The sequence below is a fragment of the Zeus faber genome (assembly GCF_960531495.2).
Source record: "Zeus faber genome assembly, chromosome: 21".
NCBI lineage: Eukaryota > Metazoa > Chordata > Actinopteri > Zeiformes > Zeidae > Zeus > Zeus faber.
In genome coordinates, this window is record NC_137208.1 from 20,044,081 (window position 1) to 20,059,004 (window position 14,924).

Here is a 14,924-nt window from a genome sequence, read left to right on the forward strand (position 1 = left end):
TTGTCGCAAAACCAAAAGCTCGCCACGACGACGGAGGAAAAGCTGCAAAAAAAAAAAAAAAAAAAAAAATCGAAATAAAAACGTAAAAAATAAATACATTTGAAGTAAAGCGTTTTTAAATAAAATAACATTAATTTCCATAGAACCCATTGTTCACCTAATTTCCACACAGGGGGACCAGCTCAATAAGGTTACTGATGGAGTCTGGGGTCTCTTGGTGGTCGTGCAACACGGCACCAATGCCCTGGACCGTTTTTTTGGGTTTTTTTTTTGGGGGGGGGGGGGGGGTAGTTCATTGTATGCAAATGACCTGTTTCCCCAAAAGAGATACACTAACTAAGCGACCGCCATGCTGCAGAGAAGGATAGGAGAACCGCAAATGGGAAGATGAGATTATCTCATTACAGATAATAGCTGATAGAACGCTTTCTAGATTTGGGTTTAGGCTTCCAATCCATTGATAAGCTGCGCCCTGCAATGTCTTCCCCGCAAGCTCCCCCGAAAGTCTGAACGTCCAGTCCTTTTTGTAGTAGTAAAGTTACGTCGTCACATTTCCCTTTTCGTCGGACAAAGAAAAACGTGTGAGTTGTTCTTTATAGCCATTCATGTTGTTTCAATGCAGAGGGAGTTTCACGCTTGCTTGCTTGCTCATCCCCAGCAATGTTTTCTTTTTTTCCTTCCCATACCTTTCTTCTCTTCTTTTATCTATCTATCTATCTATCTATCTATCTATCTATCTATCTATCTATCTATCTATCTATCTATCTATCTATCTATTTTTACTTTACAACCTACCAGAGTGCCGGTTTGCACTCCACTTTCCGCTCTCGTAGTCAAGTGATCTTGGCAGGGCGACGAAATCCCAATGACTCATAAAAAGAAACGATGCGGGGAACGAGAACCTAAGAACGGGAGCTCAAAAAACATTAAAAAAGTTATCTCCCTGGATGGTTTTTTTTTGTGGTTTTTTTTCTAAGAGATGAGACCGTGTATAGGAGGTTTTGTGGCGTGGAGCACAGCCTGCGAGCAATGGTGGCTAATCTATTAAATCCCCCCCCCCATTAAATTGTCTGTAAAGATGGGGCTTAGGGAGAGGCGGGGGGGCTCCCCGACGCGTGGATGCCCATTATTGCCCCATGAGGTGGGGGTGAGTGGGGTGGAGAATTGAATAGAGCCCAAACCCCACTTGTCAATCTGAGGGGTTACATGGGGACATGAAGTGGCCCCCTATGTCTTGCCCCCCCCCCCCCCATCCCCGCTTTTTGCCATTCTGGGGCTCCCTGTCCGCCATGAATGCTCTGCTACTCCAGTGAGAGTAATTTAAAACAAACACAAAAGGTAGTGGGGTGTGTTATATTTTAGATAATCTAGAATCAGATGGATTGTCTTAAAAAACAAAACAATCTTGAAAATTTATGCCTGGCTGGCTGTTATGTGTTGTTAATGGACAGACAGCGGATAGACGGTGGGGGTCAGGGGGCAGCGGGGCTTTGGCATGTGAACCAAATTAACTCATCAACTTGTGAAGTGGACAGAAGAGGGAAGTGGACAGAGATATGAGTCTCTTTGTGTGTGTGTGCGCGTGTCCACACGCACACACACACACACTCTGTATGTTGAGCAGTGGAACCAACAGTGTGACACCTCCATAGTGAAACAGGGAATGTGAATTTTTTTTCTCTTGGACCCCATTAATCCATCATTTATTTTTTATCACACCTTGATAGAAATGAACAAATCCCGGAGTGGAGGCTTCTTACACGAACGACTTCGGATTGTCATCTCGCCACTTTGTTGTTTCGTTGCTCGGTGTAGCACTTATGGGTGGCTGTTTTGGCGTCGGCTTTAGAGATTAATAAACGCCCTGAGGTTCGGTGCTAATTGCCGGGAGGATAGGAGTGGGCCTGAGCCACACCAAGAATATGAGTCACGGTGCGAGGTACTGTTTATCCTGATCGGGGAGGCCGGTCATGAGAGCGACAACGAACGTCTGTTGTTTGGAACGTCTGTTGTTTGGAAGGAGATGAAGACGATTGTACCTAATGGACCTCTCACTCACGCATTTACTTAAGTGTGAGTTATAGGATTATTACACCTTCCCCGGGGAAATGGCCAGCCTGTGTGTGCTATTGATTTCACAGGAGCGCTGCTTGTTGTGATGGTCACCAATAACTGTCATGGCTCGGGTAACTACTGTGTTTTCCATGGTTTTTCTGGTGGATCTAGTAAGGACACATTATCCTATACAGATGGTAGCAACAGTAGCACAGCACAGTCATTCCTGTTTTTCTAGCTTATCGACTATGGCTTATCTGATGGTTTTCCCCTGTGATATGCAAATCCTGAGCCTGTCAGCGAATGTGATACACACCTAGATGGACAAAAGTTGTGCCACGAGCAATGGACTTGACCGGGCCTCTTCTCCGCTTTGCGTTTTGCAGAGATTTCAGCTTGGATGTATCGCAGATGTTGATTATGTGGCATATTAAGTGGCATTAGGTGTGGAAATATTCAATTCTGATTGGTCATTAGTGGCAATCAACGGTCAGTTGTTTCTAAATAATGACCACTGATCTGTTGGTAACGATGACATTCACGTCCCTTGTGTCGCGGCACCCCGATGCGCCTCTCCATGTGCCCCCGTCCCGCTCTCTCTCTGCAATCCAATAGGCCTATGGGTTTATTTTGGTTTAAACCAGACGCAACCGGAAAGCCGAAGGACGTAAAATAAGGAATTTTCCATCTTTACAAATGGGACGGAGCACAGGGTCTCATTAAAACAATCGCTTAATTAGGCGTTTTATTTTATTTTACATTCTGGCTTTCTAAAATCCCACAACAAAAGATAAACAGCAGAGGGACGAAATAAAAAGATAAAATCATGTAAAAAAAACAAAAAAAAAAACAACAACCATAAACCCGTCCCGTGCTGGGTCGCTGCTCCCGGGAGGAGGCGGCTGTGGCTCCCCCGGGACTGGCCCCCCGGCAACAGGTGTGTGTGTGTGTGTGTGTGTGTGTGTGTGTGTGTGTGTGTGTGTGTGTGTGTGCGTGCGTGTGCGTGTGCGTGTTCCTCTAATAACCCAACCGAACCATAGGAAGAAATGTTTCAGAATGACCTGGAAGCAGGTTTTTACGGTGATTCATTTATTCTTTTTGAGGATTTCTCCGGACGGGGGGAAGGCAACGGGCGCGGTTGAAGCGGCCACGCGGAATACTAGTTCCTATTCGCGCACACTTTCCAGGTCATTAATTAAGCAGATTCAAAGGACAAAAATCGCCTGAAAGAAAAAACAACCGCTGATGGACTCAGCCAATCGCCAGTTGCTGATATATTCGCCCAATCGCCCGGGCCTAACGCTAAGACAACATCTTGCAACGCCCAATAGAAACTACAATGGAAGGCTTGAAGAGATTGATACAGATTTGTCCAAATAGGTTATATGTAAATAGTTGCTGAGTTGATCAGTTGTAATGGGCTATTTTTCTTAGCAGACGCTCTGAAACCAGACTAGTTCTAAAAAAAACCATTTCAAATCAATATTCCGTCTCAGGGTTCATTACTTGGATTTATTTGAACCATATCACCCCGTTGGTGGTTATTTTGCAGTAACAACTGTCAGGCTGCGCATTATCCTTTCCGTATAATGTATGTACGGTATTTTCTCTTATTCTGTGTAACAGTGGAGCAAAGGCAGCGATGCAGTGAAGGAACCCCACCCCAAAAATAACAGCCAAACCAAACGGGTCAAGGGGTTGAAGTTCGACGGAAAGTGGAGGACGCAGGATGCAGTCTCGCACCCAAGACTTGTCGTTGGCCGCCGCCACCGGAGCGGCCCACAAGCCCACAAATGGGAAAGAAGAAGAGGTTCACACAGGTACAGTAATGGTTCGGTTGTCCGGGTTTTGCCCCCTTGGCCCCTGAGCTCGTCCAGCTGGCCTGCCCTGGCGTGCCTTACCGAGCCCTCATCCGATCTAGAGACGTGGCGTGATACGGTCGCGATCTACCAAAACGAAAAAGAAAAAAAACACATTACTAGAAGCAAAAAAAATAATAATTTAATGATGTCCTTCACTGATAAGAGGAGGAAGTTGTAAATTCTAGGCGCTTCCGTTTTTACTGGAAACTGTGATCTCACTCGAGCAAGAGTAATTGTTTTGAAAATCCATATTTATTCGCCTGTGGGCCGATGGTCTTTCCGGAAACTCGCAATGGGAGGATGCTTTGGGGTTGAGGATTGGAGGAAAAGTCAGCTTGTTCATGAACGCCGGTGAAAAGCCATAAGCTGAATAGAATCGGGTTACGTGAAACTTTCAATAGAGTGTCTTAAAAGAAAAAAAAAGAAAAATTGAGAAAATGATCTCAATGCCAAGGACGTTTGAGCTTCGCTTTGACCGCAATGCAAAAAAGATAGTTGAGAAGCCGCATGTGTCTGGTGTCACTTTCGCTTTCAAAATGACTCGGGCCAGGAGGACTTCTGCCTTCTGTTTTAGTACAGGGCTGTGGTAAATAATTTGCCCCCTTTCCTGATTACCACTATTGCTGCATATTTGTTGCACTGGACAATTTCAGATCTTCGGACAAAGTGTAATATTAGACAAAGGGAACCTGAGTGAACGCAAAACACATTTCATACAATTATTTTCATGATTATCATGTATTTAATGAAAAGTCATGAACACCCATGCCCCCAATGAGACAAAGTAATTGCCCCCTTAGAGTTAATAACTGGTTGCGGCACCCTTAGCAGCCATAATAACTGTATAATTGGATGGTCTTTCACGTCGCCGTGGAGGAATTTTAGCTTGCTCTTCAAACACATTGCTCAGTTTTGCGACGTTAGTCATGCACACCCCCCCCCACCCCACCCCCCCCCCCCCCCCCCCCCCCCCCCCCCGTCTTCCCACCTCATTAGACAGGACATGTTCGGGGGGGGGGCTGCACCGTGCCGTGTGCCGCGCACCATTCATACAGCTCAGTCTCTGGAGTCCCATCTTGACAATCAGCCGCACAGCGGGAACACAACCCCAGCCAGCCCCCCCCCCCTCCACACACACACACACACACACACACACAGAGGCAGGCAGGCGTCAAGAGAAAGACTGACATGTTCCACCTGCAGTACACACACCACACACAGACAGACATTGAAATGCTTGAACACTAGTTAGTCACATATTTTAAAAGAAAATTATCTCTTCAGCAGGTGGGAAGACTTTGGTGGGACTTAATATTATGCGGAAAAAAATTGGATAAAGAGTAATTATTTATCTTTGAGATAGATACTTTGTTCATCCTCGGAGGGAAATTGCGGCGTTATAGAAGCTCTCATACAAAAAAAATAGGCAATAATAATAAAATAATAGAATATGAATTTAGAAAATTTGCAATTAACCAAAAAATAAGCAAAAAAAAAAAAAAAAGATAAAGAATTGGCAATGTTTAATAAACAAAAAAAATAAATAAACAACTTTTATTAGAATTTATATTCAGCTTTAAGATAAAATAATTGTATCTTTGTAAAACATAATTCTCTTATTGGCTTTTCTAAAACAAACAAAGGGTAGCCGAGCAGCTCATTTCCAACGATGAATTGGTTGTGGTTGGATTCTCGGGCTATTTTCATCCCTCTTTTTCCCCCATCATTCAATCAGATGCAGGTTCTGCAGAGGAGGAGGAGGCTGAGTTTAACTGGGAGGAGTACATGGAAGAGTCGGGGGCCGGTGCCGCACCCCACACCGCCTTCAGACACGTGAGTGACATCGGCACGATTGTTTCTGACGATCCTTTTAATGGCGCGTTGGTCAGCGTTGTTTCCTAATGGGAATTCTGTGTTCTTCAGAAATCGAGCCTTCTGATTGGCTCACCCACCCGTAAGGGTTCTCGGTGGTGGGGGGATAATTATACGTGTCCCACAATGACCTAATGTAATGGCCAGGGCATTCCACCTTCCCTTCTGTGGAAACTGCCGTCCAATGACGTCGTACTTTCTCGCTATGTAATTGCGGTGTTTGTGTTTGTCTGGTGACTTGGCTTCCCCTTTTTTTTTTTTTTTTTTTACTTGTATTTGCATTCAGCAAATCAGTATCAGCAAAGAACGACGTTCATTCATAGTTCATAGACACAGTTTACACAAAACTGCTAAATAAATAAAATAGATAAGAAAGGGCACATGGACCCCCAGCTCCGGTTCTAGGCATTTTGCCGCTCTGGGCAGGCGGAGCAGCACAGCGGAGCGCAGATCCCGGGCGCCCGTGTTGGTGCGCATCAGGATGTCGTGATCTGCGCTCCGCTGTGCTCACATCGTGGCTGCGCTGAGGACGTGTTTATGATGTATGCATATATCATGAAATATGCATATATTGCCCAGACAATCCACTCCCTCCATGCACATTCATGCTTAAAAAAAAAAGAAAAAACACCATGAGGAGAAAATAAATCCATGGGACATCAAGGGGCATGTGGCTCGATATGCAAATCTTGTGATTATGCTGTAATATAGCGATACATAAAATAATCTCATAGAGAAACATTTCAAATTTTTTTGTTTCCTTAGTTTTACTTGTATGGAAAATGAAAAACTTAAACCTAACTCAGAGAATTTCAGCAGAGTTTTTTTAAATTTCTCCACTAGACATCGGTGCACCATACGCAGGTCCCCATGTTTTTATTTTAGATGTATTTATTTTCATTTGTTTCCTACATATATGAAACAACATTTTTAAACACAACTAAACCAAAGTGAAGGGACTGTCCCATTCTGACCCATTGCTTTCCGTTGCTATGGGACTTAATTCAGTAAAAACTGGATGTTCTTGTGTAAACACATTACTTGTAAATAATAAATCCTGCACTTCTGGAACGGGGAGACAGCATTTTCCACATTACATTACGTTCTTTGCTCGCCCCCGATAAAATCGACACTCGCCGCCCCCAGCAATTGGCAATTGGAATTTTGCATGATCGTGCAAGCCTACTCTAGACTTAAGGCTTTCAGCTCATTTTTTCTCAATAAACAATCAAATAAAAAAAACTGAATTTCCTCAGAACTCCTGAGTTTCTAAGTTGGAAACGTTACGTAATTTTCCTCCGCTCGGGCCTATCCCATCCTTCCAGATCAACATTCGCTGCGCTGTTACATCACAGGATTGAGCCAGATGAGTGAGTGCTGTGATGGGAGAATTTTGTATTTTTTATTTTTTTTATTGTTATAAACATTTATTTTTTTAACTTATGTCGTCTGGTTCCGCATCTGGCTTTACAGATTGGGTCTGATTAATTCACTCAATAATGGATAAATCATCAGATCACGATAAGGACAATGACAAAGAAATAGTCTAGTGACCGACTCAGGGGTATCTGGTATACACTCATTCAAAGATGGGTTTAATATAATATAATTTGATATAATATAATATCATATACTGTATATGTCTTTCCCTCTTCTCCTAAATCACTTTAGATGACGGGAGTAAGAAATAAAAATCTGAACATGTGTGTTTCTACAGCATTTCTACAGCATTCTCTAGGGGGAGGGCTAAATCGCCTTGTTGGTAAAGTGCAGTGAGTCACTGTGAAACGGAGCGTGAATTCCCCCAGAAAATTTTCGGTAAAGTGTAATAGGCTTTCCCATCCCTCTCTGTGTCTCTCTCTCTCTCTCTCTCTCTCCCACGCCCCCCCCCCCTCACATTCTCTCAGCAGAGCCAGGACGAATTGAAACAGTGATTTCTCTTGGGCTGCGCACATTCTCTCTCTCACGCACATGCACATGCACACACACACACACACACACACACACACACACACACACACACACACTGCACAGTGCACAGTATGCTGGCGAGGCTGCCTGTAGCTCTCTTACATAAGCCGGCCGGAGTGATACAGCACATTTGCATTGTTGTAGCAGGAAGTTGCAGGGACATTTGTATTGTGTTAGTTGTAATTTGAGTTATTTGTTACTTGTAAGATGTTGGCTCTTTCCATACAAAATCGTGTGTGTGTGTGTGTGTGTGTGTGTGTGTGTGTGTGTGTGTGTGTGTGTGTGTGTGTGTGTGTGTGTGTGTGTGTGTGTGTGTGTGTGTGTGTGTGTGTGTGTGTGTGTGTCACACATCCTGCTGCGCTCTACGCGGTCTTGGAGTGCTGTTATGGCAGCCTGTGGCTATGAGTTGAATCACAATTCAACATGCCCAACAACATTCTCGCTCTCGGACTGTACTTTTATCCTTTGGTCTATTTTTCTCCCAGCCTCTCCCGTTTTCTTCTCCCTCCTCCCCGTCTCCCGCACCAAACGTGTGTGTGATGCACTACGATGCTTTTAGTCGGCAAATTTGGCAAAAGTCCAGTTGTAAGTCGATAACATGTCAGAATCTATGAGTCACATGTGTACACGAAAAACTCACTTTATCCACCTTAGGTGGTAGGAAAAAAATAAAAAATAAACCCCGAAGTTAATCAATAAAGAATAATAAACAACACAAAGTAAGTAAACAACAGTAACGATGAGTCAACAATAAGCAAATGGGAGTTATTTTTGCTCAATTGAAGCAGGAAATATGTCTATGAATGTCTGTCTAAATAATAATAAAAAAAACAAAACAAACACTGGAGTTCCTTTTGAATACAACTGCATTGGGACAAATCTTTGTCAAAACTCAATTTGGCAAGTCAGCACCTACTCAGCATCGCCTGTTTTGGCACTTCCCCTCGAACTGACCACGAGCACTCTCGAGTCACCGCTCCCTCCCTCCCTCTCTCACTGTCTGACTCTCAAGCCATTCAACTTTCCCTGACTCTCTCTCTCTCTCTCTCTCTCTCTCTCTCTCTCTCTCTCTCTAGCCCCTTTCCCACTTGCAGTGAAAGCTGTAAACCTACTGGCACTGTTCCGCGTTGGCCTCATGTGGGAAATGGAGCAAGTGTTGATGTTCCGTAAAAGTCGTTCCCTAAATCTCCCCGCTCTCAGTCGAGTATCGTTTGGGAAAATGCCGGAACAGCTGCTAATGGAAGTGTATGGGAATGGAAACAGTAACATTGCTGTAAAGTAGGGGTGGAGGGAGCCGAATCCAAATAAAGCACAAATTACGTTATTTTTTAACGGATATTCATTTTGTCCAAATATTTCAGAAGTCGTTTGTTTTTTGGAAGAAAAAAGAAATTATTTGGATAAACGGCGCGTCCGAAACGTGGCGCACGGCTAAAAAGACAAGGAACTGAAAGACGTCTCTACGGACACAGGTCTTTATACTCAATTTATTATATTTCTTCTTAAAAGTGCCACTCAGACCCTAGACATGTATTTTACAATTAAGGGTGCGGTGCGGGGACATTGTGCAGCAGCGCTTCGCTTCCCCAGCGACTGCACTGGAGCACGGAACTGGAGGAAGTAAGTGGACAGGGAGAGGAGGAACGGGTGGAGAACGTTCATTCTCCAGAGGCAGAGAGTGTAGGAAGGGCTGAAAAAGATCACACTGATTTAATAAATTGGGTGGGGTTACTGCGTCCGGGGACGGGGGCTCTGTCTCCGCTCCGTCAGCGGAGGGAGCTGAGTCCGTCCAGGAGGAGTAGGGAGACGGAAAGTGAAGCGCCGGTCTATATTTAGTCTAAATATAGAGAGCCAGGAAAAAATACAAAAACGATTCGGGCTGTATGTGCCGCAGATTCTCCAAATGTTCGCATCTACACTGGACATAACGTACTAACCCTAAGCTATTACCCACTGTATTTGTAACAGTCATCTATGTGTGAACAGACTCCATATGGAACTTTTCCGTAAAGGAGCCCATGTGTGAATGACTACGTACTGCTTTTGCTGGATATCTTATATCCAGCAATGTTACAGTTTCCGTATGTGGGAAATTGGCGTATGACTCTATTTCTGACTCAGTTCAGTTCAACAAGGCTTCATTGGCATGACCATGAATAAATACAATATTGGCAAAGCACATTGTACAGGTAGGATGATGATGATGATGGTGATAATAATAATAATAATAATAATAATAGTGAACTGAATCTCTCTCTCTCTCTCTCTCTCTCTCTCTCTCGCGCTCTCGCTCTCGCTCTCTCTCTCGCTCTCTGACTCCCTCCCTCCACCTTTCCTCCAGGTGGAGGTGAGCCTGCAAAGCAGCTTCCAGCCGGGCATGAAGCTTGAGGTGGCCAACAAGGGCGGGTCGGACACCTACTGGGTGGCCACCGTGGTCACCACCTGCGGCCAGCTGCTGCTACTGCGCTTCTGCGGCTACGGGGACGAGCGGCGGGCCGACTTCTGGTGCGACGTCATGACCGCCGAGCTGCACCCCATCGGCTGGTGCGCCCAGAACCACAAGATCCTTGCGCCGCCCGAAGGTAATGGGTGGGTTTGGCTCATCCGGGGACAGACCTTAGAATTGAGTAAAGGTAGAAACGACCCCGACACGAAATGAGTCGTGTGAAAGTGAGATGTACTTAAAGTATTTAAAGTAGAATACTTGATTTCCTGGTATAACAGAGCCTATAATACTCATTTACAAGTATATATGACGTATGAGGACCCTCGTCAACCGATCGTTAACTGTTATCCAACAATATTAAAAGATTAGGGCACTGTCCCCCGGGGGGGAAGATTAGTCTTTTTTTATTGAACTTAACAAATTATAAATAAGGGATAATCATAAATATATTTTCATACGCAAACACAGCTCCCTCGAGGGAAGGCGTGGAGCCCTTCCCCCAAATAAAACAATTAAAAACAGTGTGTTTTGAGTCGTTCACACTGTTTTTATTTGTTTTATTTGGAGGGACAGGGACGAAGCACGGGGGAACTCGGGCCCTGTTCCTCGGTGCCCCCCCAACCCCAAAATATTGGCATTGAAAAGCCAAATCCGATACGACCAACAAAATTCTGAGTCAGGTACAGCCCCTTAAAATAATTAATAATAATCGGACACACACCAAATAAATCCCCCATATGTTAAATAGGCTGTCCCTCCCTATTTTTATTTTACCATACTACAAATGTTTTTGTTTTTTTTAATTCTTTATAAATTATTTTTTGAACTGTTTAACTGATAGTATTAATCAGCAAATAAATATATATATATATATATATATATATATATATATATATATATATATATATATATATATATACATACACACACACACACACACACACACACACACACTACTCACAAAAAGTTAGGGATATTTGGCTTTCGGGTGAAATTAATGGAAAATGTAAAAAGTTCACGCTACAGTGATATTACATCATGAAAGTAGGGCATTTAAGTAGAAGCATGCAATGGTGATTTCCTCATCTCAAACAATTTATTGAAACAAAAGCCAACAACAGTGGTGGGTTTACCACAACAAAAAATGTCAATGTCTCAACTTGTCATGTGCCCTTGAGCATCAATTACAGCTTGATAACGACGTCTCATGCTGTCCACAAGTCGACTTATTGTCTGCTGAGGCCTGGCCCCCCACTCTTCTTGAAGGGCGGCCCTCAGGTCATTGAGGTTCCGGGGCACAGAGTTACGAGCCTCTACACGGCGACTCAGCTGATCCCACAGGTTTTCTATGGGATTCAGGTCTGGAGAAAGTGCAGGCCACTCCATTTGAGGTACAACAGTCTCCAGCAGCCGTTCCCTAATGATGCGACCTCCATGAGCTGGAGCATTGTCGTCCATGAAGATGAAATTAGGCCTGTGTTGTTCATGCAGGGGCACAATGACTGGATGAATGATGTTATTCAGGTAGTATGGGCTTGTCACTGTACCATTGACTAGACACACCTGCCCACACTGTAACACCACCACCACCACCAAAGGCTCGTCTGGTGACAACAGTGGCTGATGCATAGCGCTCTCCTTGACGTCTCCAACATCGTTGGCGTCCATCATTTCTGCTCAACGTGAATGGACTTTCATCAGAGAACAGCACTGAGGCCACTGGTCCCTCGTCCAGTGTAAATGCTCCCTGGGCCATGCAAGACGATGATGCCTGTGCCTGGCGGTGTGGTCAGGTACCCTTGCAGGTCGTCTAGCACGCAGACCACGCTGATGGAAACGGTTTTGAATGGTCTGACGTGACACTTGGGTGCCTCTCACCTCCCTTAAATGTGCCTGGAGTTGAGTGGCATCATCAACCGGTTCCGCAGGGCACTGTTCACAATGAAGCGCTCATCAGTGTGGGATGTGGCCAAAGGACGTCCACGTCTATGCCTTTCTGTGACTCTTCCAGTCTCTCTGTTGCAAACTGCTGATGACACTGTGACACTCTAAGCTCAGTGGCCACTTCCCTCTGAGAACATCCTGTTTGAAGCCTCGCAATGGCGAGGTACTGTTGATCAATTGTTAGGTGTCGTCTTGGTCTCATGATGTCAAAATGTGAACAGCATGATGAAGAGGACTGTTTAAATACCAATTCTAATTGAACCAGGAAATGTATTGGTCGATTCATGAATCAAGCACCTGTTGTGAATCATTCCGTTCAGCTCCTTGTTAGAGAACAGCAAGTTGTGCAAAAAGTACTGAAACATTGAACAGTTGGACATGTGCATTCAAAAGTTTAGAGAAGGTCAAATTAAGTTCCCCTGTAAAGGTTATAGTGCGTTTTAGGTTCATCCTGAAATTTCACCCGAAAGCCGGATGTCCCTAACTGTGTGTGTGTGTGTGTGTGTGTGTGTGTGTGTGTGTGTGTGTGTGTGTGTGTGTGTGTGTGTGTGTGTGTGTGTGTGTGTGTGTGTAAAATCCTTAATTTTTAAGAATTCTTTCAACTAAATTCATGTGACTACTTAAATTGAGTGGTGTAATTTCAAATTCCAACACTGAATGTAATTAAATTAGTACAGTTTAAACGTTGGTAGTTTCAACTGGTGTCACGGCATCGGCTGCACTGTGTCGACAGGATTGTGTTGGAATTAATTCACCTTCTATTCATTATTCATCATTATTCATTATGAGTAATTTCTAGCATTGGTTCAAAATTCCTCTTAAACCGTAATCATAATTCTTTCAATTCAATTTGGATAATTTTTTTTTTTTTTTTCCCCCCACCCAATTCTCCGTCCAGGCTGGGACGCTGAAGTAAGCGGCGTCGACGTCACCATTTGTCACCACCTCCAAATATGTTGTTGGCTTTTTGTTTGTTTTTTTCGGATCTAAATAACGGAAACACTTCACGTGCCTCCCGCTGCGGCAGGGCGGGGCTCGCATTTGTAACGGCGGACGTTGACTCCTCGGTGACGCGCTGCAAGATCACAAAGATCGTAACGATAATGGCGCGAACGCCGCGAACACCTTCAGTCCGTTGTTTACATGTCCCGCGCGGCGTCGTGTTTACTCTGAAGTCAGCTTCGATGCCGTGGCTTGTGAAGTCAGGCTTTGCCCCGCCGCTTTCACCGCGTCTCTGTCGTTCAGATCTTCACTCTAACCACCTCAGATCGAATGGAAGTTCTACCTGTCCCCAAAATCCAGCCAAGACGCCGCCTGCCAACGAAACATAACACAAACATTTCCTGGATTCCGTTTCAAGGCTTTGCATCATGTTGAGCTCAGCTTTGTGTGTGTGTGTGTGTGTGTGTGTGTGTGTGTGTGTGTGTGTGTGTGTGTGTGTGTGTGTGTGTGTGTGTGTGTGTGTGTGTGTGTGTGGGTGTGTGTTTCACCAAACCAAATGAAGACGGGAGAGTGTTATTTATTTATTTTTAATGTCCCGGGCGCTCCCTTCCATGTTAGTTACTGTTTGTGTTTTTTGTTTTCCTTTCCTCCGTGTGTGTGTGTCCTCGTTTGTCTCGTTTGTTTCCTCAGATAACATTTACCTCAGGAAAGGTAAGACGCTTCACCTTGCGCTCCGTCTGGCTGCCCGTACACCTTAGCACGCTAACGTAGCACGCTAACGTAGCATGCTAACGTAGCATGCTAACGTAGCGCGCTGGCTGCATGTGCGCTGGCTGCATGTGCGGCGGCTGCGGCGTGCTTGCTCTCCCACCCTCTTCTTCTTCCTCTTCCTCTTTTCTCTGCCGCCTCGCCCTGCCCTCTTTCAGCACCCTCCCCCCCTTCTCTTTCAATTTCTCTTTCCTCCTCTCAAGTCCCCCCGCGACACTTATTCCCACGCTATTAGTCAAACTTTCAAGTTGGGCTGCACAGTTTTGAACATTACAAGAACATTATCCCATTTCTCTCACAATTCTTAAGGACACACACACACACACACACACACACACACACATATAGTATAGTGTGTACTTTGACTCTGGCGAGAGCTAATTCATGGGGCAGGTACATGTATTTTCGCATTAATTTCAAGCTTTGCCAAACAATAGAAAAACCCCACAGTGGAGTCAATCTAGTATGTAGTAACTATGCAGTTAGACGCAAAAAAAACCTCAAACATTTGGGGCTACAAAATAAGTTAAGCACGTGAGCTGAAAACACTAGCCAGCTGAGCGGCGAATAAAAAAAAATAAACAGCTCAGTGTTTGCGCCCTGAAATGCTGGAGCCCAATCACATTTGTTTCGGCGTCCATGGGCCCTGGTTGTGCCGCGTAGTGCCCTGCGGTGTTGTGACCGGCTGATGTCGCCGAGACAGAACGTCGGTCTTGTACCGCTGACATCGCAGCGGCGGTGTCGCTGCGGGATTAACCGATCCATCGATTGATGGCACAGCCTGTCTGTCGAGTCATGTGCCCACACACTTCTGTTTTGTTGGTTTTTTTTGGGGGGGGGGGTTTGCACACGCTAGTCAAAAACCAGCCTGTGTATGTGTGATAAGTAGTGTGTGTGTGTGTGTGTGTGTGTGTGTGTGTGTGTTAGAATGGAAGTCTGCTCGTGTCAGATTGGAGCCCCACCAGTCGTCCGAGTGCAACTGTTACTCTCTAGCTTCCGTGTTTTATTTGTGCTGCATAACGGGCCCCCGGGGCCGGCGCTCTGGCGTGGGCGTGGGGGTTTGG

At 44.9% G+C, this 14,924-nt stretch overlaps 1 protein-coding gene across 2 annotated transcripts in view; it reads left to right on the forward strand.

Moving 5' to 3' along the window:
• sfmbt2 (Scm like with four mbt domains 2) overlaps window positions 1-14,924 on the forward strand; it is a 34,427-nt gene that overhangs the window by 1,667 nt on the left and 17,836 nt on the right. The window contains exons 2-5 of one of the 2 annotated variants that reach the window (XM_080022798.1): window positions 3,682-3,875; window positions 5,653-5,750; window positions 10,102-10,342; window positions 13,783-13,803. In XM_080022798.1, the coding sequence (XP_079878924.1) occupies window positions 3,785-3,875; window positions 5,653-5,750; window positions 10,102-10,342; window positions 13,783-13,803 (451 nt within the window). In that variant the 5' untranslated portion in view covers window positions 3,682-3,784. The remainder of the gene's footprint in view (window positions 1-3,681; window positions 3,876-5,652; window positions 5,751-10,101; window positions 10,343-13,782; window positions 13,804-14,924) is intronic. The other variant, XM_080022799.1, reaches the window with a different exon arrangement.